Genomic DNA, 22,881 nt, shown 5'->3' with positions numbered 1-22,881 from the left:
TTCCATCCATTATGCGACAGATTTTCATGCGAATATTCTTAAATCTACATAAAACAATGTGTATTTTCCCACCAGAGACGTGTTTCCACCAAACGGACTTTTTGCGGATAAAAGGCGGTGTGTGATGGCGTAATGCACATAAAAATAACTTTTGCTATATTCCCATGTACCGAATGAAAAATACAAGTTAAATGAGTTTCCATCACATTTTAAGATCTACCTATGGGTTTGTCACAAATACTGTTGCGTTATTTTTGCAAATGTGCCCACTCTGGTCTTGGCACCATAGCCGGGGGAAGTAGTTTGGGGGTGAGGGTGCATGTGCTCTAGCCAACATCCTGCAGATACAGTGTGTGTAGGCTATCTACATTATGAGATTATTATGGATAATTATTTGTTGTTGTCAAACAGCAGCCAAGCATCGATCATCATGTCACCGGAATAATATCCTCAATATTTATTGGAAAGAAGCATCAAGCTCATCACCTGGCACATTCACCACCCGGTTCATCATAACTTATTTTATATGTAGCCTAATAAACTGCATGATTTCCCGAGTTGTAGTGGGACGACCACACAACATATATTTATTTCGATATGATGGTTGTTATATCAATATTTGGGCATAAAGGCTTTTCCACTGCCATTTCTCGCATAATTCATTTTCCGACCACATAAATATCCCACCATGTCGAACAAACAAGTTGTCTGTCGGCATTTATACAATTGTACCGGCATTTAATGTTTCCATCGAGTTCAGAACAACTGGGACCTCGGAAATATCCGACATCCGACTTCAGTACGTTCAAAACAACTGGGAACTCGATTTGGACTCGGGACCTCTTTCTAGAGCTCCGACTTTCCCACCTGAAAATCACTGACGTCATGATTTGACCTCGTATTTTTTCAAGTTCCCTGTTGTTTTGAATGCTGCATAAGCATGACATAATCATGTTCCAACAATGATTTAGATATCCATATTGGCACTCCCCCACTGTTGTAATCCTTTGGGGGGAAGGTATAGAAATGCATGTATTATTGTCTGCCAGGTTATTCTATTACAAACACCTTAATACATACATTTTAATTATATTATGCAAGCTAAATTAAATTAAAACATCTCTGAAGCTGGAGACTCTTACCTCCCTCACGAGCTTTAAGCACCAGCTGTCAGAGCAGCTCACATATCCCTGCACCTGTACATAGCACATTCATTATATCTCATTCCCATACTGTATTTATTTATTTATCTTGAGCTGTCAGAGCAGCTCACATATCCCTGCACCTGTACATAGCACATTCATTATATCTCATTCCCATACTGTATTTATTTATTTATCTTGCTCCTTTGCACCCCAGAACCTCTACTTGGAATACCTAGGATAGGATAAGTATCCCCCCCCCCCTTTAAGATTTAGATGCACTATTGTAAAGTGACTGTTCCACTGGATGTCATAAGGTGAATGCACCAATTTGTAAGTCGCTCTGGATAAGAGCGTCTGCTAAATGACTTAAATGTAATGTAAATACTTGCACATGCATCTTCTGCACATCCTACCATTCCAGTGTTTAATTGCTATATTGTAATTACTTCGCCACCATGGCCTATTTATTGCCTTACCTCTCTTATCCTACCTCATTTGCACATGCTGTATATAGATTTTTCTACTGTATTATTGATTGTATGTTTGTTTATTCCACCGGTGGCAAACGCTATCCAAGGTTTATATACATCGTTGGTTCCAACCGGTAGTAATTTCTTACAGACGTGCGTCACTTAACGTTGTTGACCTTTGAGAAGCCATTTTCACCAGAAAGTACCTAGTTGAGTCACAGGAGAGAAAAAAAGGACAGTGCCCAGGAGGAGTTGGTATATTCAGTAACATTGAGGGTCTGTCTTCACATACCAACCCTCAAGTTGCTGTGATAATGTTTTCTTTCTCAACGACGTTCCAGCCACAGGTAAAGCAGTTGACACTCACAGTGATTAGCTATCATAGTTAGCTACTGTTAAAGTTAGCTGAATGATATAACCTAGCTACGTTAGCTAGCTGCTTGAAAGTGCTAGCAGCTAACTAAATGATCTAGATATAAGCGACAACACATGCAGTTAGCTGTTAAAGTGATATATTTAAGTTAGCTAGCCGTAAGTCTAAATGTCTAGTTATCTTATCAAGTTTATTTAGCTAGCTAGCCTGGTGCACCAGGCTATAATGCTAACAATGAGGTACAAGTTAGCATTAGCTAGCTGTCACCAGCTGGTCCACCGCACCAGACGGTTATCTAGTTAGCCACCAACTTCAGCACTTCGTAGCTAGCCAACTAGCCAGTTAACGTAGTTACCAATTAGCGTAGTGAGTCTGGTAACGACGAAGTTAAATTGGCCAGCTAGCTAACGTTAGCTAGTTTATTTTAAGCTACAGTATTTAGTTAACTAACGTTAGCTTGTAATATACGTTAGGTTAACTAGTTAGCCAACTAGCTCACAAACGTTATTTGGTTATACCATAGTATAATATCAATCAATGGCGTAATCCAGCTATTGCGGTAACAGCATAGCTTGATTTACACCTTCATGTAAATGACAATACTGATGTCATAACCGACCACTCTGTCAATTGCATGAGAATGTAGAAAATGTTTGACATAATATAAATGAATATCCCCAGATGTCAAAACGGGTCAGTTGGTTAACGTTAAAGGGAAGCTACTGACTAGTAGTATGTAGATGCATAGCCTACAACTTGACAGTTATCCACACCAGTACTGTTGTTTATCAGAACAATATGTCAACACAAGTCATGTATGTCTCATGAATTTCCAATGACTCCATCTCTCTGGTCTGTCTCCTAGGTAACAAGTCAACTCATTGGCCAACTCATCAATGCCCTTCATTCCCTGAAGAATTCAGCCAGCTCCAAGGCAACAGCTTCTGTCCAGGGTCTGCAAAAAGATGTCACACCAGAGCAGGACTCACTGCTCACAGAGGTAAACTAAGGGGACTTGGCTGACTTCCGGACCTGCCAACATGCACGCATTTTGCGTACCAACTACGCAATTCTCTGTCCATGTACGAGATTCGAGTTAAAAGTACGCAGAAATTAAACGGGCCTGTTTTTTAAAATATACATTTTTTAAACATTTTAATAAAAAATATATCCCCTGATTAAATCTACCATCCCGATTCTCGAGCTGCAACACACAGGTATGTACGGAGTTTGTGTAAATGGACATGGGAGATTAATACATCATTATTCGTCATAGCTACCCCGTGTCTGTTTGTTGTGACGCTGAGTTTGCCGACTGTCAGCTGTACGTTAACACATGGACAAATCCCATTTCGACTCCATGTGTTGTGGAAAGGTAAACTCTAATTGTTTCAAGCTAATGTTAGCGAACATAAGATGGACATTCAGTGGGCTCTAAAGTGCCAGCAGTTCACTCTCATTTGCTAGTGAAAGAAATGAAATGCAAATACATTTGTGCGAGTGTGATGTACATTTAATTCTGCGTCCCATTAGTTGTATTTTCCACATAATATTACGAGGATCACGCAACCTGATAGACTGTAACTGTAATTATGATCGACGTCACAAGAAAACATTACAAAAGTATAATAAAAAAGAAATATGAACATCTTGTCATTAAATGGAGTTGGGATTTTAGAAGACTGCACGATGAAGAATGATTGAGTGTCCGGTATTAGCTTTAGAGGCAATGATTCTAAAATACTTTTGCACTAGACTTCAGATTTGATCAATTTTGAAAATCTGAAATGATCTATGCACTGCAAAGAAATACAATAGGCACCTTTCACATAGGCAGTAACAGCGGACTCTTCTATCGAACAGCGTTCAGATTCGCTTTGCGGTAGCCTACTTAAGCTTTGTGTAGCCAGTTTGCAGTCTGTCGATGCGACCATTTGATTTTGTTTTCAAAATGGTTTTGCTTTGTGTTGATTCGGATCTGTGTCTAAAAAAACAATACTTGTGAGCTGGCCTTAGTGATTGGCACTGTTTGAGAGGTTTGTCTAAACACATATGCTCATGAAAAACAAGTAAGCATTGGTCCCATGCAATAACAAAATGAGCAGATAATTTAGCAAGTCCTTGTTATTGCAGCCAGTCTGTAAAGCTGTCAGAGGAACTGTTTGCCACAGAGAAGTCTACCCAGATGACCTGCTGTGTAAGGTTAAATCTGCTAGCTACCAGGCAAATCTGTTTAGGAAATGATTTCCTGAACATTTTGAAGGTCTCCAGAAGATTTGTTCACACCCACTGCTTCCTATCATAGCTTTTTCGTTCATATTATGGATAGCATGTTTATTTGATACTGATACTCTGCTTCAAACATTTGTTCTTATCATATCAGTCACATTTTTTAAATTATTGTGGATAAGACGTTTGTACATGTTGTACCTAAACAAATACCTTGTTTTATTTTTTTCATTGTTATTTAACTAGGCAAGTCAGTTAAGAACAAGGCAGTTAAGTGGGTTAACTGCCTTGTTTAGGGGCGGAAGGACAGATTTTTCTCTTTTCAGCTCAGGGATTCGATCTAGAAACCTCTCGGTTACCTGCTCAACGCTCTAACCACTAGGCTACCTGCCGCCCCATTATTATTTGTTTAATAAATGTTTTAATAAACTCCAAGAATAAAGGCCCTTTCTGTGTTTCTAATTAGATCTTGTTAGTGACTTTTACCATATGTGTAAATGGAATGCCGTCAAAGTATTCCAACCTTTTATGGACTTGGTGCATTTCTATAATTGCATTCAGACTCACGAACAGTGCGTGCATGAGCGTGCAGTAGCAAAAGGGATCCCCAATTCGGCATGTGCTGCGCGGGAGTTGAATCTCCAATTTGCCGCGTGCATCTGGTACTCTAAAAAGTTGGACAGGGTTGGCAGGTCTGCAATATTTTATTTTCCAATTAAAATTAGGTTAGGATTAAGGTTAGGGGTTTGGTTAAGCTTAAGGTAAGGGTCAGACATAGATTTTGGCTAGTCAGGCTATCAATAGGATGCTGGTTAGAAAAGTCCCCTTAGTCTTGCCCATAAAATAAGCCTACTTGGTGGTAAACAGTTATAAGGGGTTCCTCTTGTTATACCCTCTGCCTATTTCTGGTGAAACACTGTTGCAGTTCTCCCTCTGACTGGAGAAGCCTCTCAATTTAAACAAGCTGTGTCAACCTTCGTGCTGGTGCTTGCATGAAAGCAGCTTAGCTACACAACTAGCCCAAACCCCATACACTATCCTCAGGAGCCCCAGTTTGACTTTGGACTGACTAACGTGTAACATGCATCATTAGTCTAAAAAACAGTTTCTATGGGACAAATTCAGGTAGGTTCCTCCCCATTTTGTTCCGTTTGCTTCCTTTAAAATTAAACGTTTTGCAACAGAATGGGTCATTAATACGCCCATGGTGTGTGTATGGTGCCACCAGATCTTACGGGCTCGGCGTAGCTCCGCAAGTGAATACGTGTCTATGTTGAGGTTAAAGATATAATGTGTGACTTTCACTAAACGTATCAATATCATGATACTTGGCCACTGGGGATAAGTTACAGCTTCATTGCAGATATATCACTCACAGCACTCCAATGTGTTCGTGTTATTTTTCCTCGTCATTTGGCTATAGATCATCATAGCCACTGGAGTATTTAGCCACATAGCCACTATTTGCAGATGTTTGGGCAGATGTTTGGGCTCGTACAAGAGAACTTTCATTATCTGTTGTAACTCTGCCTGAGGAAAGTCCCTTACAAATGCAGCAGCACATCATTTCTTAGCCTGGCTCACATTGTATATTAATAGCATGGAACAACATACGTAACTAACTCTCAAACTCGAGGCGGCATTCTGCCCACTCCCTACAGTTTCAGCCATTAGCTTCGCCCACAACTACCTCACGTGATCTACACGTGAGCTAGTTAAAACGTTTAGAAACGTCAGTAGACATCACTTGCGATGTGGCTTTTTTAAATCTTTCTTCAGGTAGAAAAGAATCCTTAAAATAAAAAATATACTGTAGCAGTTTTGCACAGATCCATACAGCTATGGGTGCCTCCATCTGACAACTACATTTCTGCTACACTGCCCGTGTTATGCTTACACACAGGTGTTCGGAGCATGCTAGATGACTAATTAGCACAGGTCTTGTCTGTTTTCAATAAACAAGCGCTGTAACATGGAGATTATGGCAGTGTCGGAACACTAACCCTATCAAGGTGTGTATCAATTTAAATGTATGATTTCTCGCTGATATATGCTTCCAAAACCATTCCGAAAGCGACACGTGTTTAATGTTCAAATTGAGCATTGGGGCTCTTAACAAAACTCCCCTGTACAGAAGATGCCTTTGTCCAATGACTCTTATGTGTAATGTAATGAAACTGAGTCATGATCAAGGGCTTATACATAACATAGGTCCCCAGCATTGAGTACTATCTTGTGTTTCACTTGGATGAGTGCCAACATACGTGCTATTTTAGCCTCTTAGGACATTGGTCAAGTAGCCCCATTTCAGTTCAAAGGGTTCAACTTAGCCTTGATCTCATAACTTTATTCTATAAACATATTTTTACTATATTCTATCATACTGTACTGGATTGCCATCAGACCAAATTATCTACCAAATGGTGCTACCTTTGACCACTCCCTTTAAATTCCAATGACTATTAAATGAGGGAACAGTAAGCCAGGGTACACGTACGGATTGCAAAAGTCAACCCCTGTGGTCGTGAGTTGGCTATGCACACACCAAAAACAGATCAGGGACCAGGCTAGCTAACGCTAGGTCATTATTACAGTTGTGTACTTCACACTGACTTCCTGTCCCCACAGCCTGCTGTGAACCTGAGGGACCTGGGTCTATCAGACCTGAGGGTGGGACAGTTGGATGAGCTGCTGAACAGGTTACTGCCCTCACTGGGCTCGGAGGACGGCCCAGCAACCTCAAGATGGAGGACGTCCCATGTCTCCGCAGAATCTTTCTTCCACAACAAACATGGTGAGGTTTGTGGTTGGGTGAACACTGAGTATACAAAAGATTAAGAACACCTGCTCTTTCCATGACAACTGACCAGGTGAAAGCTATGATCCCTTACTGATGTCACTTGTTAAATCCAATCAGTGTAGATAATCAGATTAAAGAAGGATTGTTAAACCCTAAAACAATTGAGACATGGATTATGTGTGTGCCATTCAGAGGGTGAATGGGCAAGACAAAAATGTAAGTGCCTTTGAACGTGGGTGTGGTAGTAGGTGCCAGGCATAGCGGTTTGTGTCAAGGACTGCAACACTGCTGTGTTTTCACTCCCAACAGTTTCCTTTGTGTATCAGGAATGGGAGTATATTTTCAGTAATATTATCACAAGCAGTCATTAACACTTGTGTATTTGTGGTAATCTTATGTTGACCTTTTTGTATTCATTTCCATAGGGTTGTCAAACACAAAGTTGGGTGTTTTTGGATTGCCTATGTTCCACAGACCAAACCAGAGTCCTCTACAAGTCGTCTGTTCAGAGCTCCAGTACTGGCCTGGTAAGGAACCATAACTGGGGTCCTCATCTGTGGAATGGACCCAGCATCCCTCATGGGAATTTTCAAATCAAACTATATATTTGACTTAGTTTTTACCAATCTAACAATACTGAATAAAAATATATACGCAAAATGAACACATTTTAAATATTTTACTGATTTAGTTAATAGGAGGAATTGGGCAATTGAAATAAATAAATTAGGCACTAATCTATGGATTTTACATGACTGGGCAAGGGGTGCAGCCATGGGTGGGCATGGTAGGACATAGGCCCACCCACTGGGAGCCAGGCCCAGCCAATCAGAATGAGTTTTCCCCCACAAAAAAAGGCTTTTATTACAGATAGAAATACTCTTCAGTTTCACCGCAGGTGAAGAAGCTGTGGAGGTCCTGGGCTGGCGTCGTTAGACATGGTCTGAGGCTGATTGAACGTGCTGCCAAATTCTCTAAAATAACATTGGAGGCAGCTTATGGTAGATAAATTAACATTAAGTTATCTGGCAATAGTTATTGGACATTCCTGCAGTCAGCATGACAATTGCACGCTCCCGCAAACTTGAGACATCTGTGGCCTTGTGTTGTGACAAAACTACACATTTTAGTGGCTTTTTATTTCATGCTGTTTAATCAGCTTCTTGATATGCCACATTTGACAGGTGGCTGGATTCTTGGCAAAGGAGAGAGGCTCACTAACAGGGATGTAAATACATTTGTGCACAACATTTTAGAGAAATAAGCTTTTTGTGCATATGGAACATTTCTGGGATATTTTATTTCAGCTCATGAAACTTGGGTACAACACTTTACAAGTTGCGTTTATATTTCTGTTCAGTATACGTCATTGTTATTTGAATGGTAAATCTCTTGATAAACTGTGTAAATTAAGACTGCATAGGCCTTCTTACAGGTGAATGCATATTCAATAGGAGTGTCTGCATGCATTGAGTTATTGAGCTTGTTTTGGCTGATCAGTGGAGCCTGTCATCTGTAGCACCATAATCTGTTTCCCTTCCATTTGGGACTTGTATTAGCCTACTGATCAACATTTCTGTAGAAGCATCACTCCAGCATGTCACGACTACAATCTGACTATTAACGGTCAATTTACGGATATGATTGCAGCTGTTCGGATTAGAGGTCGACTGATTATGATCCTTCAAAGCCAATACCGATTATTGGATGACCAAAAAAGCCCATACCGATTAATCAACCAATTTCTTTCTTTTTTTGTTGTAATAATGACAATTACAATAATACTGAATGAACACTAACTTAATATAATACATCAATAAAAATCCATTTAGCCTCAATTAAATAATGAAACATGTTGAATTTGGTTTAAATAATGCAAAAACAAAGTGTTGGAGAAGTAAAAGTGCAATATGTGCCATGTAAAAATGCTAACGTTTAACCTCTTACTCCTACCCGACACGCAGGCGTCCCATCTAGACATCTGGAAATGCAAATGCGCTACGCTAAATGCTAATAGCACTCGTTAAAACTCAAACGTTCATTAAAATACACATGCAGGGTACTGAATTAAAGCTACACTCGTTGTGAATCCAGCCAACAAGTCAGATTTTTTAAAATGCTTTTCGGCGAAAGCATGAGAAGCTATTATCTGATAGCATGCAACACCCCTAAAGACCCGCAGGGGACGTAAACAAAATAATTAGCATAGTCGGCGCTACACAAAACGCACAAATAAAATATAAAACATTCATTACCTTTGACAATCTTCTTTGTTGGCACTCCTAGATGTCCCATAAACATCACTATTGGGTCTTTTTTTCATTTAAATCGGTCCATATATAGCCTAGATATCGATCTATGAAGACTGTGTGATCAAGGAAAAAAACATCGTTTTTTTTAACGGAACGTCACTTTTTTAATTAAAGTCGACGATAAACTTTCACAAAACACTTCGAAATACTTTTGTAATGCAACTCTAGGTATTAGTAAACGTTAATAATCGATCAAATTGATCACGAGGCGATGTATATTCTATAGCTGTACGTCTGGAAATAATGTCCGGGTAAATCTCAACCAAAATATCCGGTCAGAGACCGGAAGAAATGCGCTGCCTCGTGTCCGTTTGACCAAGAAACAAATCGTAGGCAAATGACAAGACTGTTGACATCGTGTGGAAGCTGTAGGTAATGCAACCTCGGCCCCATTTAATGTGGTTCCCATTCAACAACACGTTCAAGTGGTGCATGGATATATTTTCCCATTTTCAGTGATCAGATTTTCCTGCGCTTTTCGATGAAACACACGTTCTGTTATAGTCACAGCCGTGATTTAACCAGTTTTATAAACGTCTGAGTGTTTTCTATCCACACTAATCATATGCATATACTATATTCCTGGCATGAGTAGCAGGGCGCTGAAATGTTGCGCGATTTTTAACAGAATGTTCGAAAAAGTAGGGGGTCGACTTAAGAGGTTAAGTTCCTTGTTCAGAACATTAGAACATATGAAAGTTGGTGGTTCCTTTCAACATGAGACTTCAATATTCCAAGGTAAGAGGTTTTAGGTTGTAGTTAATATAGTATTTATAGGACTATGTCACTCTCTACCATTTGTATTTCATATATCTTTGACTATTGGATGTTTTTATAGGCACTATAGTATTGCCAGTGTAACAGTATAGCTTCCGGTCCCCCTCACCCCTACCTGGGCTCGAACCAGGAACACATCGACAACAGCCACACTCGAAGCATCGCTCCACAAAAGCCGCGGCCCTTGCAGCGCAAGGGGAATAACTACTCCAAATCTAAAAGCGAGTGACGTTTGAAACAGTATTAGAGCACACCCAGCTAACTAGCTAGCCATTTCACATTGGTTACACCAGCCATTAGGCTGATAGGCTTGAAGTCATAAACAGCGCTGTGCTTGCGAAGAGCTGCTGGCAAAACGCATGAAAGTGATGTTTGAATGAATGATTACGGGCCTGCTGCTCAGACTGCTCTATCAAATCAGACTTAATTATAACATAATAACACACAGAAATACGAGCCTTTGGTCATTAATATGATAAAATCTGGAAACTATCGTTTCGAAAACAAAACTATTATTTTAGTGAAATACGGAACCGTTCGGTATTTTATCTAACGGGTGGCATCCCTAAGTCTAAATATTCTTGTTACATTGCACAACCTTCAATGTATGTCATAATTGTGTAAAATTCTGGCAAATTAGTTCGGAATGAGCCAGGCTGCCCAAACTTGCATATACCATGACTCTGCATGCAATGAACGCAAGAGAAATTACACAATTTCACCTGGTTAATATTGCCTGCTAATCCCGATTAGTAGTTATAACTAGTGATTATGATTGATTGTTTTTTATAAGATAAGTTTAATGCTAGCTAGCAATTTACCTTGGCTTCTACTGCATTCGCGTAACAGGCAGATTACTCGTGGAGTGCAATGGTTAGAGCATTGGACTAGTTAACTGTGCGGTTGCAAGATTGGAACCACTGAGCTGACAAGGTGAAAATATGTCTTTCTGCCCCTGAACAAGGTAGTTAACCAACAGTTCCTAGGCAGTCATTGAAAATAAGAATGTGTTTCTTAACTAACTTGCCTAGTTAAATAAAAGGTATACAAAAAAGTAAAAACATTGAATTAAAAAAAAAATCTGAAATCGATTGTTATGAAAACCTGAAATCGGCCCTAATTAATCGGCCATTCCGATTAATCGGTTGACCTCTAGTTCAGATCAGCACACCAGCAAATAGCTAACGTTACACCGCAAGTCGGATGGCTTGTTGCCATCTGATATCTTGGCTAGCTAGCATAGTAGCTAATATAGCTAGCTAGCTAAAACCACAGATGAAAGGGTTAGTTATTGTAATTTTTGCTAACAGGTGACATAGCTATCTGCTTAGCTAGCTTATTGCAAGCATTATTAGTGAATGAAACTAAACTAATGTTTGCAACAAATTGGTCACGGTGTAAATTCATTTCTTTCTCAATACTGTACCTTTCTGTTGAAGAATGAGCTAGTTTGCTGCTGATTTTCCCAGCTAGACATTCCTCCACATTGTACAGTGGCGGCTGGCATAGCAGCAGTTTTCCTATGTGGAGGGACTAGAAAAGGCCAATATCGGCTTAGCTGATTATAGGTCGTTGTCTAGTGCCTACTCCACTAGTCTGCACTGGGAGTCTAGACTGCATCACGTTAACACTTAAATAATATGGCATGTAGTGTGTTAACCGTTTTTTAAAATATATATATTTTAAGGGGTGGATCAGCTTTAATATTGCAGATTGGTGCTTCCATCAATGTAATTATCTTAATTTCTAATCCAACATATATTTTTTACATACATACATATAGTAGAAGTTGGAATTTTACATACACCTTAGCCTACTACATGTAAACTCAGTTTTTCACAATTCCTGACATTTTAATCCTAGTAAAAATTCCCTGTTTTAGGCCAGTTAGGATTACCACTTTATTTGCGCAAAACACAGGGCTCTACACTAGATGTTCTGGGACAAACCACATTCCATGATCCTGACCTACCTCGCGTTGTTTGTTTTGCAATGCTGGGTGTCTTGGCTGGGGGTCAATTTGTAAGTCGCTCTGGATAAGAGCGTCTGCTAAATGACTTATGTAAATGTAAATGTGGGTAGTTTCCACATTTTATAGCATTCCATTGGTCCTGAAGTGAAATCCCCCCTTCAAAAAGTGATATTTTCCCCCCCTGTGACACACCATAGTGAAATTAATTTTGTTTGGTCTCTCACTCAGTAAGGGTCCAGAACCGAGGCTTCAAGACTCTGAGGAAGAGCAGACGTGTGCAGTCTGGTTACGTGGGGCCGGCGGAACCAGAGGGGTACACCACAACCTTCATGAAGGTCAGCCAGTGTTACACTACATAAGTCACACATCCACTCTCCAAATGCCCTCTTGGACAGAGTTTGGCATGAACCACATTGTATCTGTTCGGTTGTCTTCAATTTAACCGAACACACTAAATGTTTGTTTCCCTGCAAAGTGAAGATGGACTTTACTGGGATATGTTAGAATTGTATAACATCGTTTTAGAGTTAGTTTCATAGGCAAAACCCACTCTCTCTGTGGCAGGTGTCCTTGTTCTTTATGGTGTAGTGGACAATTTTTCACTTTCTATTTGATTTTTTAACTGCGCTCCCTCATGTGGAAAGACTCATTTTTATGTCTTGTGACCATTAATCCCATTGTTTCATATTCACCCCCCCTTTTCTCTCGCATACTAACCTGCTGACACGCATACATTATGCTCTCTTTCCCACTCACAACACGCACACACTGTCACAGGGCCTCCTCCTGAGACCAGACAAGGCCCCAGAAGCAGAGAGTCTAGACCAAGTGGTAAAGTTGAAGAACCTGCCAGGTGACCAACAAGATGCTTTCAAGTCTGGCTTCACAGAGGGTTTCATGAAGTCCCAGGCCTTCACTCAGAGGACACAAGGCATGTCGCACAATTCTCTTCGTACATCACATAAATACATTTACTTCTTAGTCTTTCAGCATTATGCCCTTCCTAGAGTGACTATCAGGATTTTTTTTATAAAAGGGGCAAAGTTGAAACAATAACAAAGCAGACACCCTGCCACTGTTTTTGGTAAACAGCTGCGTGATGGGGCTGGAGAAATGTAACCGCTCAAATTCATATACTAAAGAAGCAATGATTGACCATCCATGACATCAACAATATAGTTTTGAGGCTATACATTTTTTCCAATTATTGTTTGTAAACAATGGAATTAAACAATCTTATATGTTGCGTTTTGATGGCATACGGCAGTTGAACTAAAGCTCATGAGGCATTTGTAAGTTATATTCTTCAAGAATTAATAGGTAAATGTGATTATTTTCAAAGTAAAACATGTGATGTAGATTGACCCTTTTTAAACGAAATGTTAGTCATCATTGAGAAATATTTTAAAGTGTAGACAGCTAATTTGAACCATACCTTTGCTCCTAGCAGATTTGTCAATCATGACTGCAAGTTACAGTGAAGCACTAAGCCCATGGTCATTACTAGCAGTTCCACGAAGTGATCACAAGGTGGCACTGCGGAGTTGAACTATATCACTTGGAAGTATCCCATTTATATATTTCTCTCTTCCATTGACAGACTCACTAAGGAGGACCAGGCTGATTCTATTGGTCCTCCTCCTTGTGGGAATCTACGGCCTGTCAAGAACCCCGTTTCTCTCGGGTAAAGGCTCCTTTTCTGATGCTGGTTTGTTTTCAATTCAATTCCTACGCTTGCATGAATCACCCTATTGTGATTTTTGTGTTGTGCTTCTTCATCAAGAGCAATAGTTGTAAGTGCTGCTGTTTGCCTCATCATGCTGAAAAATATATTTTTAATTATCAGTCAGCTGTCTGGAATTAGCTGGACTATTTAGCAGAAATGTAACCTGGTCATTAAACAATGAATGATTGAATAGTAAATGGTTATTTCAATTAATTTGTATGGAAGATGAAAGTGGTATGAGCAAAAACAATAGGTCATGGCAAATTTTAGTCTAGCATAGTTTCCATGATGAATAGAGATTCCCAGGTGTTGTCATTGGTCTGACTGAGTTGCTGTGGGTCTGTCCTGTACAGTGAGGTTCCGCACCACATCAGGCCTGGACTCGCAAGTGGACCCAGTCCAGGTGAAGAGTGTGACGTTTGAGCACGTCAAGGGGGCGGAGGAGGCCAAGAACGAACTGCAGGACGTGGTCGAGTTCCTCAGGAACCCCCAGAAGTTTACTGTGCTGGGAGGGAAGCTGCCTAAAGGTATTCTGTTGGTCTGTCTTTCTGTAAATGTTTAGAATATGCTATTGCCTTGAGGTTAGTCTCTGCTGTAAGATTGTAATGTTGGGAGTTCGATCCCCGGCTGAGGCCAAGAACAAAATAAAGACAGCAGCTCTTACCAAAGACAATAAAAATGGGACCTGGTATGTCTCTGCTTGGCATTCAGCATTAAGGAGATCTGTTTTAGGGTAAGGCCTTGCGATAGACTAGCGTCCAGTCCAGGGGGTGTACTTGTACATCAAGCTGCCTCACACTACAGAAACAGGATCCAGCGCCAGCTCACACAAGCTTCTTTCCTTCTACTTATTTCTTGCACCCCGATCTGTCGGTATCTGTAGGGGTCTTCCCTTTACCCATTGCTTCATTCCTTCAATGTATCCATGTTGCGCTCATTTGTGGTCTCTCTCGTTCTGTCAGGCATCCTCCTGATCGGCCCCCCGGGTACAGGGAAGACACTCCTGGCTCGGGCTGTAGCCGGGGAGGCCGATGTCCCCTTCTTCTATGCCTCGGGATCTGAATTTGACGAAATGTTTGTTGGTGTTGGAGCTAGCCGCATCAGGAACCTCTTCAGTAAGTCCCAGGAAAGATGAAAAGCTGTGTCAATTCACTGACTGACCATCCTACACCCTGTCACTCTTGATGAAAGCTGATTGGTGAAAGGACTTGAGAGGTTTCCACTACATGACTTTCACCTATCAAGTCCTTTCTGATCAGTGTCCACGAACGAGAAGAATTGAGCAAAGGAAGCTATCAAGACACCTCCTAAATCTCTTTCCCTCTGTTTGGTCTGCAGAAGAGGCAAAAGCCAATGCGCCTTGTGTTATCTTCATTGATGAGCTTGACAGTGTGGGGGGAAAGCGGATTGAGTCACCAATGCACCCTTACTCCAGACAGACCATCAACCAGCTACTGGCAGAGATGGATGGGTAAGAAAAATTCTGAATATATATGTTGCATTGGCAAATTTGATAAATTAAGCTGGACTTAAGTTTCCCTGTTGCTAATCACAAGGCTTGCATTGTCGTAATTCAATGTGTTGATATTTTACAGGTTCAAACCAAATGAAGGGGTCATCGTTATTGGCGCTACAAACTTTGCAGAGGCTTTGGATAAGTATGTTTAAAGTGTGTAGTAACTGGTGTTTCTATGGGCTTTTCATCAGCCAGTCGACTTGGTCCCTTTGTCAGGATCTGGCTGGCTGACTGGCTGGCCGCCAAGTCTTAATGGTTCAACGGGTCGCTTTTACACTGCTGGATTTCAGCAGCTCAGAGATGCAAAACCACACATGAAATGTGGGTCACATGGGAATAAGGCTGGTGCTTAAAGGGATACTTTGGGATTTTGGCAATCAAGCCCTTTATCTACTTCCCCAGTCAGATGAACTCATGGATACCATTTTTATGTCTGCATCCAGTCTGAAGGAAGTTGGAGGTAGTTTTGCGAGCCAATGCTCACAGTTACTATAGACTTCCGGTCATTGTGCTAATGCTAGTTAGGAATTGCGCTAAAACTAGCTAGCAACTTCCTTCAAAGTGCACGGTGAGACATCAAAATGGTATCCACGATTTCACCAAACTCTGGGGAAGTAGATAAAGGGCTTCATTGGCAAAGTCCTGAAGTATCTCTTTAAAGTGGCAATCAGCAGTTGAAACGATAACAAAGCGCTCTCCCCAGCAAGCTTATATTTTGCTTTCTGATGGGGTACAACAGTTGAACTAAGCGGCATAAGTTATATTCTTCAAAAATCAGTGGATACGTTAAATTAATGTGTCCGAAAATGGATGAAGCAACTACTGTTTTCCCCTTTAACTGAAGCAAATTGCACAGTGGGAACTACACTTCCCATGTGCCCAGAGATCAGATGCTGCCTTTGACCATGATCCTCCTCAAAGTTCTCTCCTTGAGAGCTGGTCATGGGACCGGAAAAAAGCGGTGTAAATGGAACAAACCCATTTTGAATGGAGTTGAAAATAGAGCAGCTCCTAGGGCTCTATTCAATCCGCATTGCTGAAGTTCAGTTCTAGAGTGTGATTTACATTTTAAAGACAATGTTCCCGCTTTAGCAGAGACTGCATTCACGGTTAAGGTTGCATGTCGGCTCAATCGAAAATTTACTGTAAATTTATAGAGTGGAATCTGTAACCCTTCAGCTTTACAGATTGAATAGATTTCTTAAGCTTGCCATAGATTTCTTAGCTTTTCATTTGATTGTAGAATGCGTTTGTCATTGACACACTTGAGATCAGGAGCAGTTGCCTTGTTCTAAATGTATACAACCTGTCAGCAATGGAATCATTAACCCATTACTCCTGTTTTTGTTAGTGCGCTGATAAGACCGGGGAGGTTTGACATGCAGGTGACGGTCCCTCGGCCCGACGTGAAAGGACGCACGGAGATCCTCAACTGGTACCTTCAGAAGATCAAAGTGGATCCTAGTAGGTTTCAAATCGGTTGCTTAGACTAGCGGTTTTCAAACCTCTCTTCGGGGATCCCCAGATGTTTGACAATTTAGTTGTAGCCCTGAACTACCTCACCTAGTGAAGGGCTTGATGATTAGTTGACAAGTTCAATCAGGTATGCTAGCTGTGGAATTGTTCAAATACATGGAGTGGCTGGGGTTCCTGGAGGAGAGGTTTGAAACCCCTGGCTTAGACAGTATATCAACTGACTCATGTATTTTAGCCATGGTAAACCAAGCAACCTCATTGAGAGGTTCCAATCACTTGGTGTCACGGCTGCCCCCCTGAATTCTTGCATGAAAGAGCCCACTGTTTTGGACTGACATTAGCCTCCTTTTGTCTCTGTTCATTCAGACGTGAATGCAGAAATCATTGCCAGGGGGACGGTGGGGTTCACTGGGGCGGAGCTGGAGAACCTCGTGAACCAGGCGGCCCTGAAAGCAGCGGTGGATGGCCTGGACCTGGTCACCATGAAGGAACTGGAGTTCTCCAAGGACAAAATCCTCATGGGTGGGTAGTCACACATGCACGTAGTCACACACTCACAGAAATACAGATTCAGACACACACACACCCTGCCATGTGAGAGCGCTTAACGTTAGACATTCTAATCTAGACAGTAAGAATGTCAGGTCAATGAACGTCCGGTCAGGATCCCCCTCGTTCTCTAGGACAGATATTTTCTGAGGGATAGGTGGGCTTTGCTTCAGTTTGTTCCATACTTCTATAGGACCTACAGTTTGGTAACTGTAATGCTTGTTGTTAGGATTAGGAGAAGTCTTATATCTCTGGTTGGAATTCAGTTAAACATGCTGGAGTAAACTTGCACCTCAGTAATGTGAGTGATGTTGAGTGTTTGACTTAATAAAAGGTGGACTCTTGAACTATTAATGATGTACTAAATTCCTTTCTCTGTATACTGAAGGTCCTGAGCGTAAGAGTGTGGAAATCGATAAGAAGAACAAGCAAATCACAGCCTACCATGAGTCAGGCCACGCCATTGTGGCGTATTACACAAAAGATGCCATGCCCATTAACAAGGCCACCATCATGCCCCGTGGACCCACTCTCGGACATGTGAGTAGGACTGGGCATTGCATTTTGATTGGCCAAAAGTGTTTGATGCCCTGGTATGTCTTCATGAAATGTTTGCACCTGCATTGACATGACTTCTCTGATCAGCGATGCCATTGACAAAATAACAACCAGCATGCATGTAAGATCATTAGAAAAATGTTGATTGTTAAATTTCATACGTGTTTCAAATTGCTAAGCCATATTTTTACATACAGGGATCTCAGAATGTGCTCCATTATACCTTGTAGAATAGGTGCATTGTCCCTCTACTGTTAGTTAGCTCAGCCGCTCCCCAAACCTTTTCACTTGGGTCCCCCCTTCCAGCATTGATTAACGCCATGAATGTTTCTACGGGCACAATCGCTGTTCATGACACACGCTTTTCACACCCCTCTTGTTGGTAGAGAGTATTTTGCAGGTTTAAAGCTGCGTAGTTATAAACACGTTTATAAATAGCTTTCTAAGGTATGTAGTGACTAACACGACAAGAGGAACTGATGATGCACTAGACAATTTTGAAATTGCACCTTGTGCATTCTACTATTACAACTGTTAAGAGTACGTTTAAAGCTGGACTGAGTTCCCTTTAAAAAAAAAAAACATTTATGGGTGGGGGGCACAGTTTGGCAACCACTGACTTAGCCCCCCTCTTACCGTGGTTGTCCTGTACTTACTCAAATAAGTTTGCTTCTGTTAAATATTTCAATTTTGGCAGAACTGTTTTTAGCTCCAGGGGGTGTCCGGCCTTAAAACAATTCAGAAGGAACAGAGAAGTACGATTAAGCAATGGTTTACATAAGATGGATGGTCTCTCTCAAACTAATTTGTCATCTGTCTGTTCAGGTGTCCATGCTCCCAGAGAATGACCAATGGAGTGAGACACGTGCTCAGCTCCTGGCCCAGATGGACGTCAGCATGGGCGGCCGCGTGGCCGAGGAACTCATCTTCGGCGACGATTACATCACAACCGGTGAGGAAAAGCCTAGTTTGGTTAGGCTTTAATATATGCCATTTAGTAGGTGCTTTGTTCCAAAGTTACTTAAATTCATGCGAGCATACATTTTACGTACAGATGGTCCCGGGGAATTGAACCCACTATTCTGTCATTGCAACCGCTATACTCTACCAACTGAGCTACAGTATAGAGCAGTTCTTAAATGTATTGCTAAGTCTGCTATGAAAATACCTTTTGCATGATTGATATTTCTATGATTCAACCATAAAAAAAAAAAGTGTTATCTCACCCTTACTCTTGTATTGTGGTGGCTCTGTTTTTCAGGAGCATCAAGTGACTTCGACGGGGCAACTAAAATAGCCAAGATGATGGTGACCAGGTTTGGAATGAGTGACAAGGTAAGGGATTATACCTCATGTGCATAAAATGGTGGATTGATGGCATTTATTGAAGACACAAATCGTTCATAACTATTCTGGTAGTCTGCATATTAGATAATGCATTTAATATCGTGTCACAAGGCTTTTTCAACAATTCAACAAAGGCCCATATCTGTAAACCAAGAAGGTAGCATTTGCCTTTGTGCAGAAATGCCATTCTCAGGCTTTGCACATGATTGGAGGGGTCTCAGCGATGTGGCTGGTGTGTGTGTGCCCACACATTCCAGACTTTCGTCCTAATCCTTTCCTCAGCCCTGTGTTCCGACTCAAAACGGAGAGATTTAATCTACTATCCACCTCGTATCCACAGTCCATAGGTCTACTGAGGTTATGTGCAGCTCAAACAGCCCAATTCTTGGTTCAAATTTTAATTTTGAAGCACATAAGGGGGATCAATTTCGTGAGCGGGACGGACTTGTTTTTTGTCGATAGCCTAAATCTTTGCGGGTTATTGATATCACTCTCCTCCAGCCGTCTAACTCTTTTGTTCCAATCATATACTTAACCTTCTCTGCCAACCATTAAATTAGGGATTTATTTACTGTGCCACAGACCTGGCAACCCACGCCGCCCTCCGCTGTTTATCCACTGTTCATAACGGAGTAGCTGTTGCATAAGTGTTCGTTTTTAGTCATTTTGTGGACGCTCTTGCTCTTATCCAGAGCTACTTACAGTTAGTGCATTCATCTAAAGGCCGCTAAGTGAGACAACCACATGTCAAAGTAAGTCCATTTTCCCCCAATAAAGATGCTATCAGAAAAGACAAGTGCAAGAAAGTCAAGGATGTTCGTTTATGATTATTATTTTGCCACGAACCTGGGACTAAACTCCATTGTTTCAGCTTGGTGTCATGACCTATGCTGACCTGACTAAACAGAGCCCTGAGACGCAGGCTGCCATCGAAAAGGAAGTGAGGGTCCTGCTCAAGGTAAGCATCACCAACCTCCCCCCACTACTCATGTAAGACCACATTTTAAATCCTATTTAGTGAAGGATCGTATTTACCAACCAATAATCATTCCACATTCTGAAGAGTTGTTTTCAATATTCACTCTTTCTTTTGAAAATTGATATTTTATAGGCTGCTCAGATTTTCTGTCGCATTAATGAACACTCTCTATCTTATTCAGGACTCGTATGAGCGAGCCAAAAACCTCTTGAAGACATACAGTGACGAGCACAAGACGTTGGCTGAGGCTCTGCTAACGTACGAAACGCTGGATGCCAAAGAGATCAAGCTGGTCCTGGAGGGCAAGTCGCTGGACCCTAGATGACTCTGTGGCTGAGTCAGAGACAGTTAGACATCAGGGTTGGGTTTAATTCTATTTCAATTCTAGTTAATTCAGAAAGCTAACCAAATTCTAATTCCATGTTTTGTCCTCAATGAAAAGCATTGACGAGAATTAGGATTTCAGTGTACTTCTTGAATTAAAATGGAATTGACCCAAACCTTGTTGGACAAATTATATGTATTATATGAAGATGTGCAATGGAGTGGAGGCCTTTGTAGTATTTTCTCTTTCTCAATGTAAATTACACACTGAATTTGTGTTTTAGTCAACAATCACATTTTATGTTATCCCTCTTGGTTTTGACACCACAAAGACATTGTTGGACAGGCATTCCCTTATGGAAACTTGGTCAACAGAGATAAAAGCCTGTAGACAGGTTATTTTTAACACCCCAAACTCAAAATGCCCACCTTTTGTTGCCATTTATTTGATAGATATTGTCCTTATGCCCCCCCCCCCAACTTGCAGTCTGAGATTGTAAGTTCGCCCCCTTTAAAAGTGTAAGTTGTTTCAATCAAGAAAGTGCTGAATTAGTCCTCAGCAAGAGAGGCCAAACGGATGTAGTTCTTTCCCAGCTTCATCGCACAATGGTTTTTCTGTAGCAGTTTTGGGCATGGAAGCCTCATGCATTTGATATGTTATCAAAGTTATGAGGGAAAATAAATGGTTGCTTTTGGTCACAGACAATGATGTAGTGGTGGGCAAACTGATCGCAGTGAGTAAAGTGAAGCTCCCTATACTTTCAATGCATTCTTCCGCAAAAGGTGGGTATATGCTTGGCCAAAATAAAAAAGGTGCCTAAACTTCGTTCACCCTCCACTACACCACTAGTTGCAGATCTTATCCTACTAGAACAATAGTCTCTTCTTTGAGCAGAATATTAGTGGCATTAAAAACCCATATGTTTTGTGGTAGGTGGTATCATTTAAAGTGACAATCAGCAGTTGAAACGATAACAAAGCATCCTCCCTGCCCGTTTTAGTATAAATCTGAGGGATGGGGCCGAAGTGTAACTGCTCCAATTCATAGAGCTATGGATGCAAGGACTGACCATCCCATTTGATCAACATTCTAGTTTAAACAATGTTATGAGCCCATAGTGTTTGTTTACATTTACTTTGGTTACAAACATTGGAGTTAAACCCGCTTATGTTTTAGGTTCTGATGCAACTGCAGATTGTCCCTTTAAAAAAACAAACAAACAAAAAACTTTAATATACATATAGAATGTAAATACAGAATGGCTGTAAGTGTTCTGACCACTTTATGATGCCTCAGTGAATTGTGGAACTGCTATGGTTGACTCTGAATGTGAAGTAATTCATCTGCATTCACTTTATGTAGTTTTCATTTATGTACCCAAAGTGTGCCAGATTTGCCCTCGTCAGCTGTTTTAGGCCCACGTGCCCTCTTCTGAGCCCAATATGTAAAGGAAATGTGAAGGGGGCTGTGTATATATATATATGTGTGTGTGTGTAAGGTAGATATACTTCATCTCTTTCTCATCATTGTAAATGGATCTTGTGGATGTTGAATAAAAGTTATTCTAAAATAATGCTGTTCTTCTTTACATTGACTTTTGGTCTCTGGCCGGGATTATTTCAAAGCATTGTTGCAGCACTGTGCTGCTCATAATGTGCCTCACAATTTCCTTAAGGTTTGCATTCGTGGTCAACACTGGATTTCAGCTCAAGTGCAAATTAACTTTAAAGGTAGAGTTTGTGATGCACGAAGTAAACGGCAATATTGGATTTCCCTAAAACAACTCGGTGCGAAGCACAAAGCAGAATTTCGGGTGTTTTCTCCCGCAGTTATCATGTTGCAATGGAGTGCACATATACTGTGAGTGCATTGTCTTTCTATTCTTTGACCTTAACGACCTGATGTTGGAAAAACGGACCTGAGACTGCACTCTTTCTGTTAGCCAAATTACCCTCAATCACAGAAAACGTTCTTGGATGTCTCCCATCATTTCCTGTCAATGTAGTCGTCTTAGTATTGGTTCCCCTTGAGGGAGAAGCCTAGCTCTCCTTCCCCTCGTTAGAAGCAATTGGTCTGATATTCTATAGACGGCGATGGAACCATTTTAGTCACCACATCTATTTTATCCGTGTAGTCTAGGTTTTGTAATAATGATAACTGAACAAAGAGATTTCAATAAAAAGTCTGGGCAACAGAAGAGAACATAAGCATCCATTGTATGCACCTGAACAACTTAACCTCATCTCAAGCCTGCAATTAGTGACTTCTGTTTCAAACTACCCTAATTAAAAATTGCTCAATAGCTTCTCTAACAAATCAATCTATTG

The 22,881-nt window shown here is 41.0% G+C and overlaps 1 protein-coding gene across 2 annotated transcripts; it reads left to right on the top strand.

Annotated features, from left to right (window-relative positions):
* The first annotated feature begins 1,777 nt into the window (after nucleotides 1-1,777).
* On the top strand, nucleotides 1,778-22,148 carry LOC124039689 (ATP-dependent zinc metalloprotease YME1L1-like). 2 transcript variants are annotated; one of them, XM_046355919.1, is made up of 18 exons: nucleotides 1,778-1,962; nucleotides 2,854-2,988; nucleotides 6,846-7,011; nucleotides 7,443-7,544; nucleotides 12,307-12,413; nucleotides 12,856-13,009; nucleotides 13,679-13,762; nucleotides 14,158-14,331; nucleotides 14,767-14,919; nucleotides 15,143-15,275; nucleotides 15,400-15,462; nucleotides 16,672-16,784; nucleotides 17,163-17,318; nucleotides 17,734-17,885; nucleotides 18,729-18,855; nucleotides 19,165-19,238; nucleotides 20,122-20,208; nucleotides 20,411-22,148. In XM_046355919.1, exons 1-18 carry the CDS (start codon nucleotides 1,930-1,932, stop codon nucleotides 20,552-20,554), a joined length of 2,157 nt encoding a protein of 718 aa, XP_046211875.1. In that variant the 5' UTR covers nucleotides 1,778-1,929; the 3' UTR covers nucleotides 20,555-22,148. The 2 variants fall into 2 exon arrangements, with proteins under 2 accessions (XP_046211875.1, XP_046211874.1); XM_046355918.1 differs by having other exon boundaries at nucleotides 13,679-13,786.
* Nucleotides 22,149-22,881: the final 733 nt, after the last annotated feature.

This window comes from Oncorhynchus gorbuscha, linkage group LG07 (genome assembly GCF_021184085.1).
Source record: "Oncorhynchus gorbuscha isolate QuinsamMale2020 ecotype Even-year linkage group LG07, OgorEven_v1.0, whole genome shotgun sequence".
Taxonomy (NCBI): Eukaryota; Metazoa; Chordata; class Actinopteri; order Salmoniformes; family Salmonidae; genus Oncorhynchus; species Oncorhynchus gorbuscha.
The sequence above is the reverse complement of the archived record's forward strand: the minus strand, read 5'-3'. Positions and strand labels throughout refer to the sequence as shown.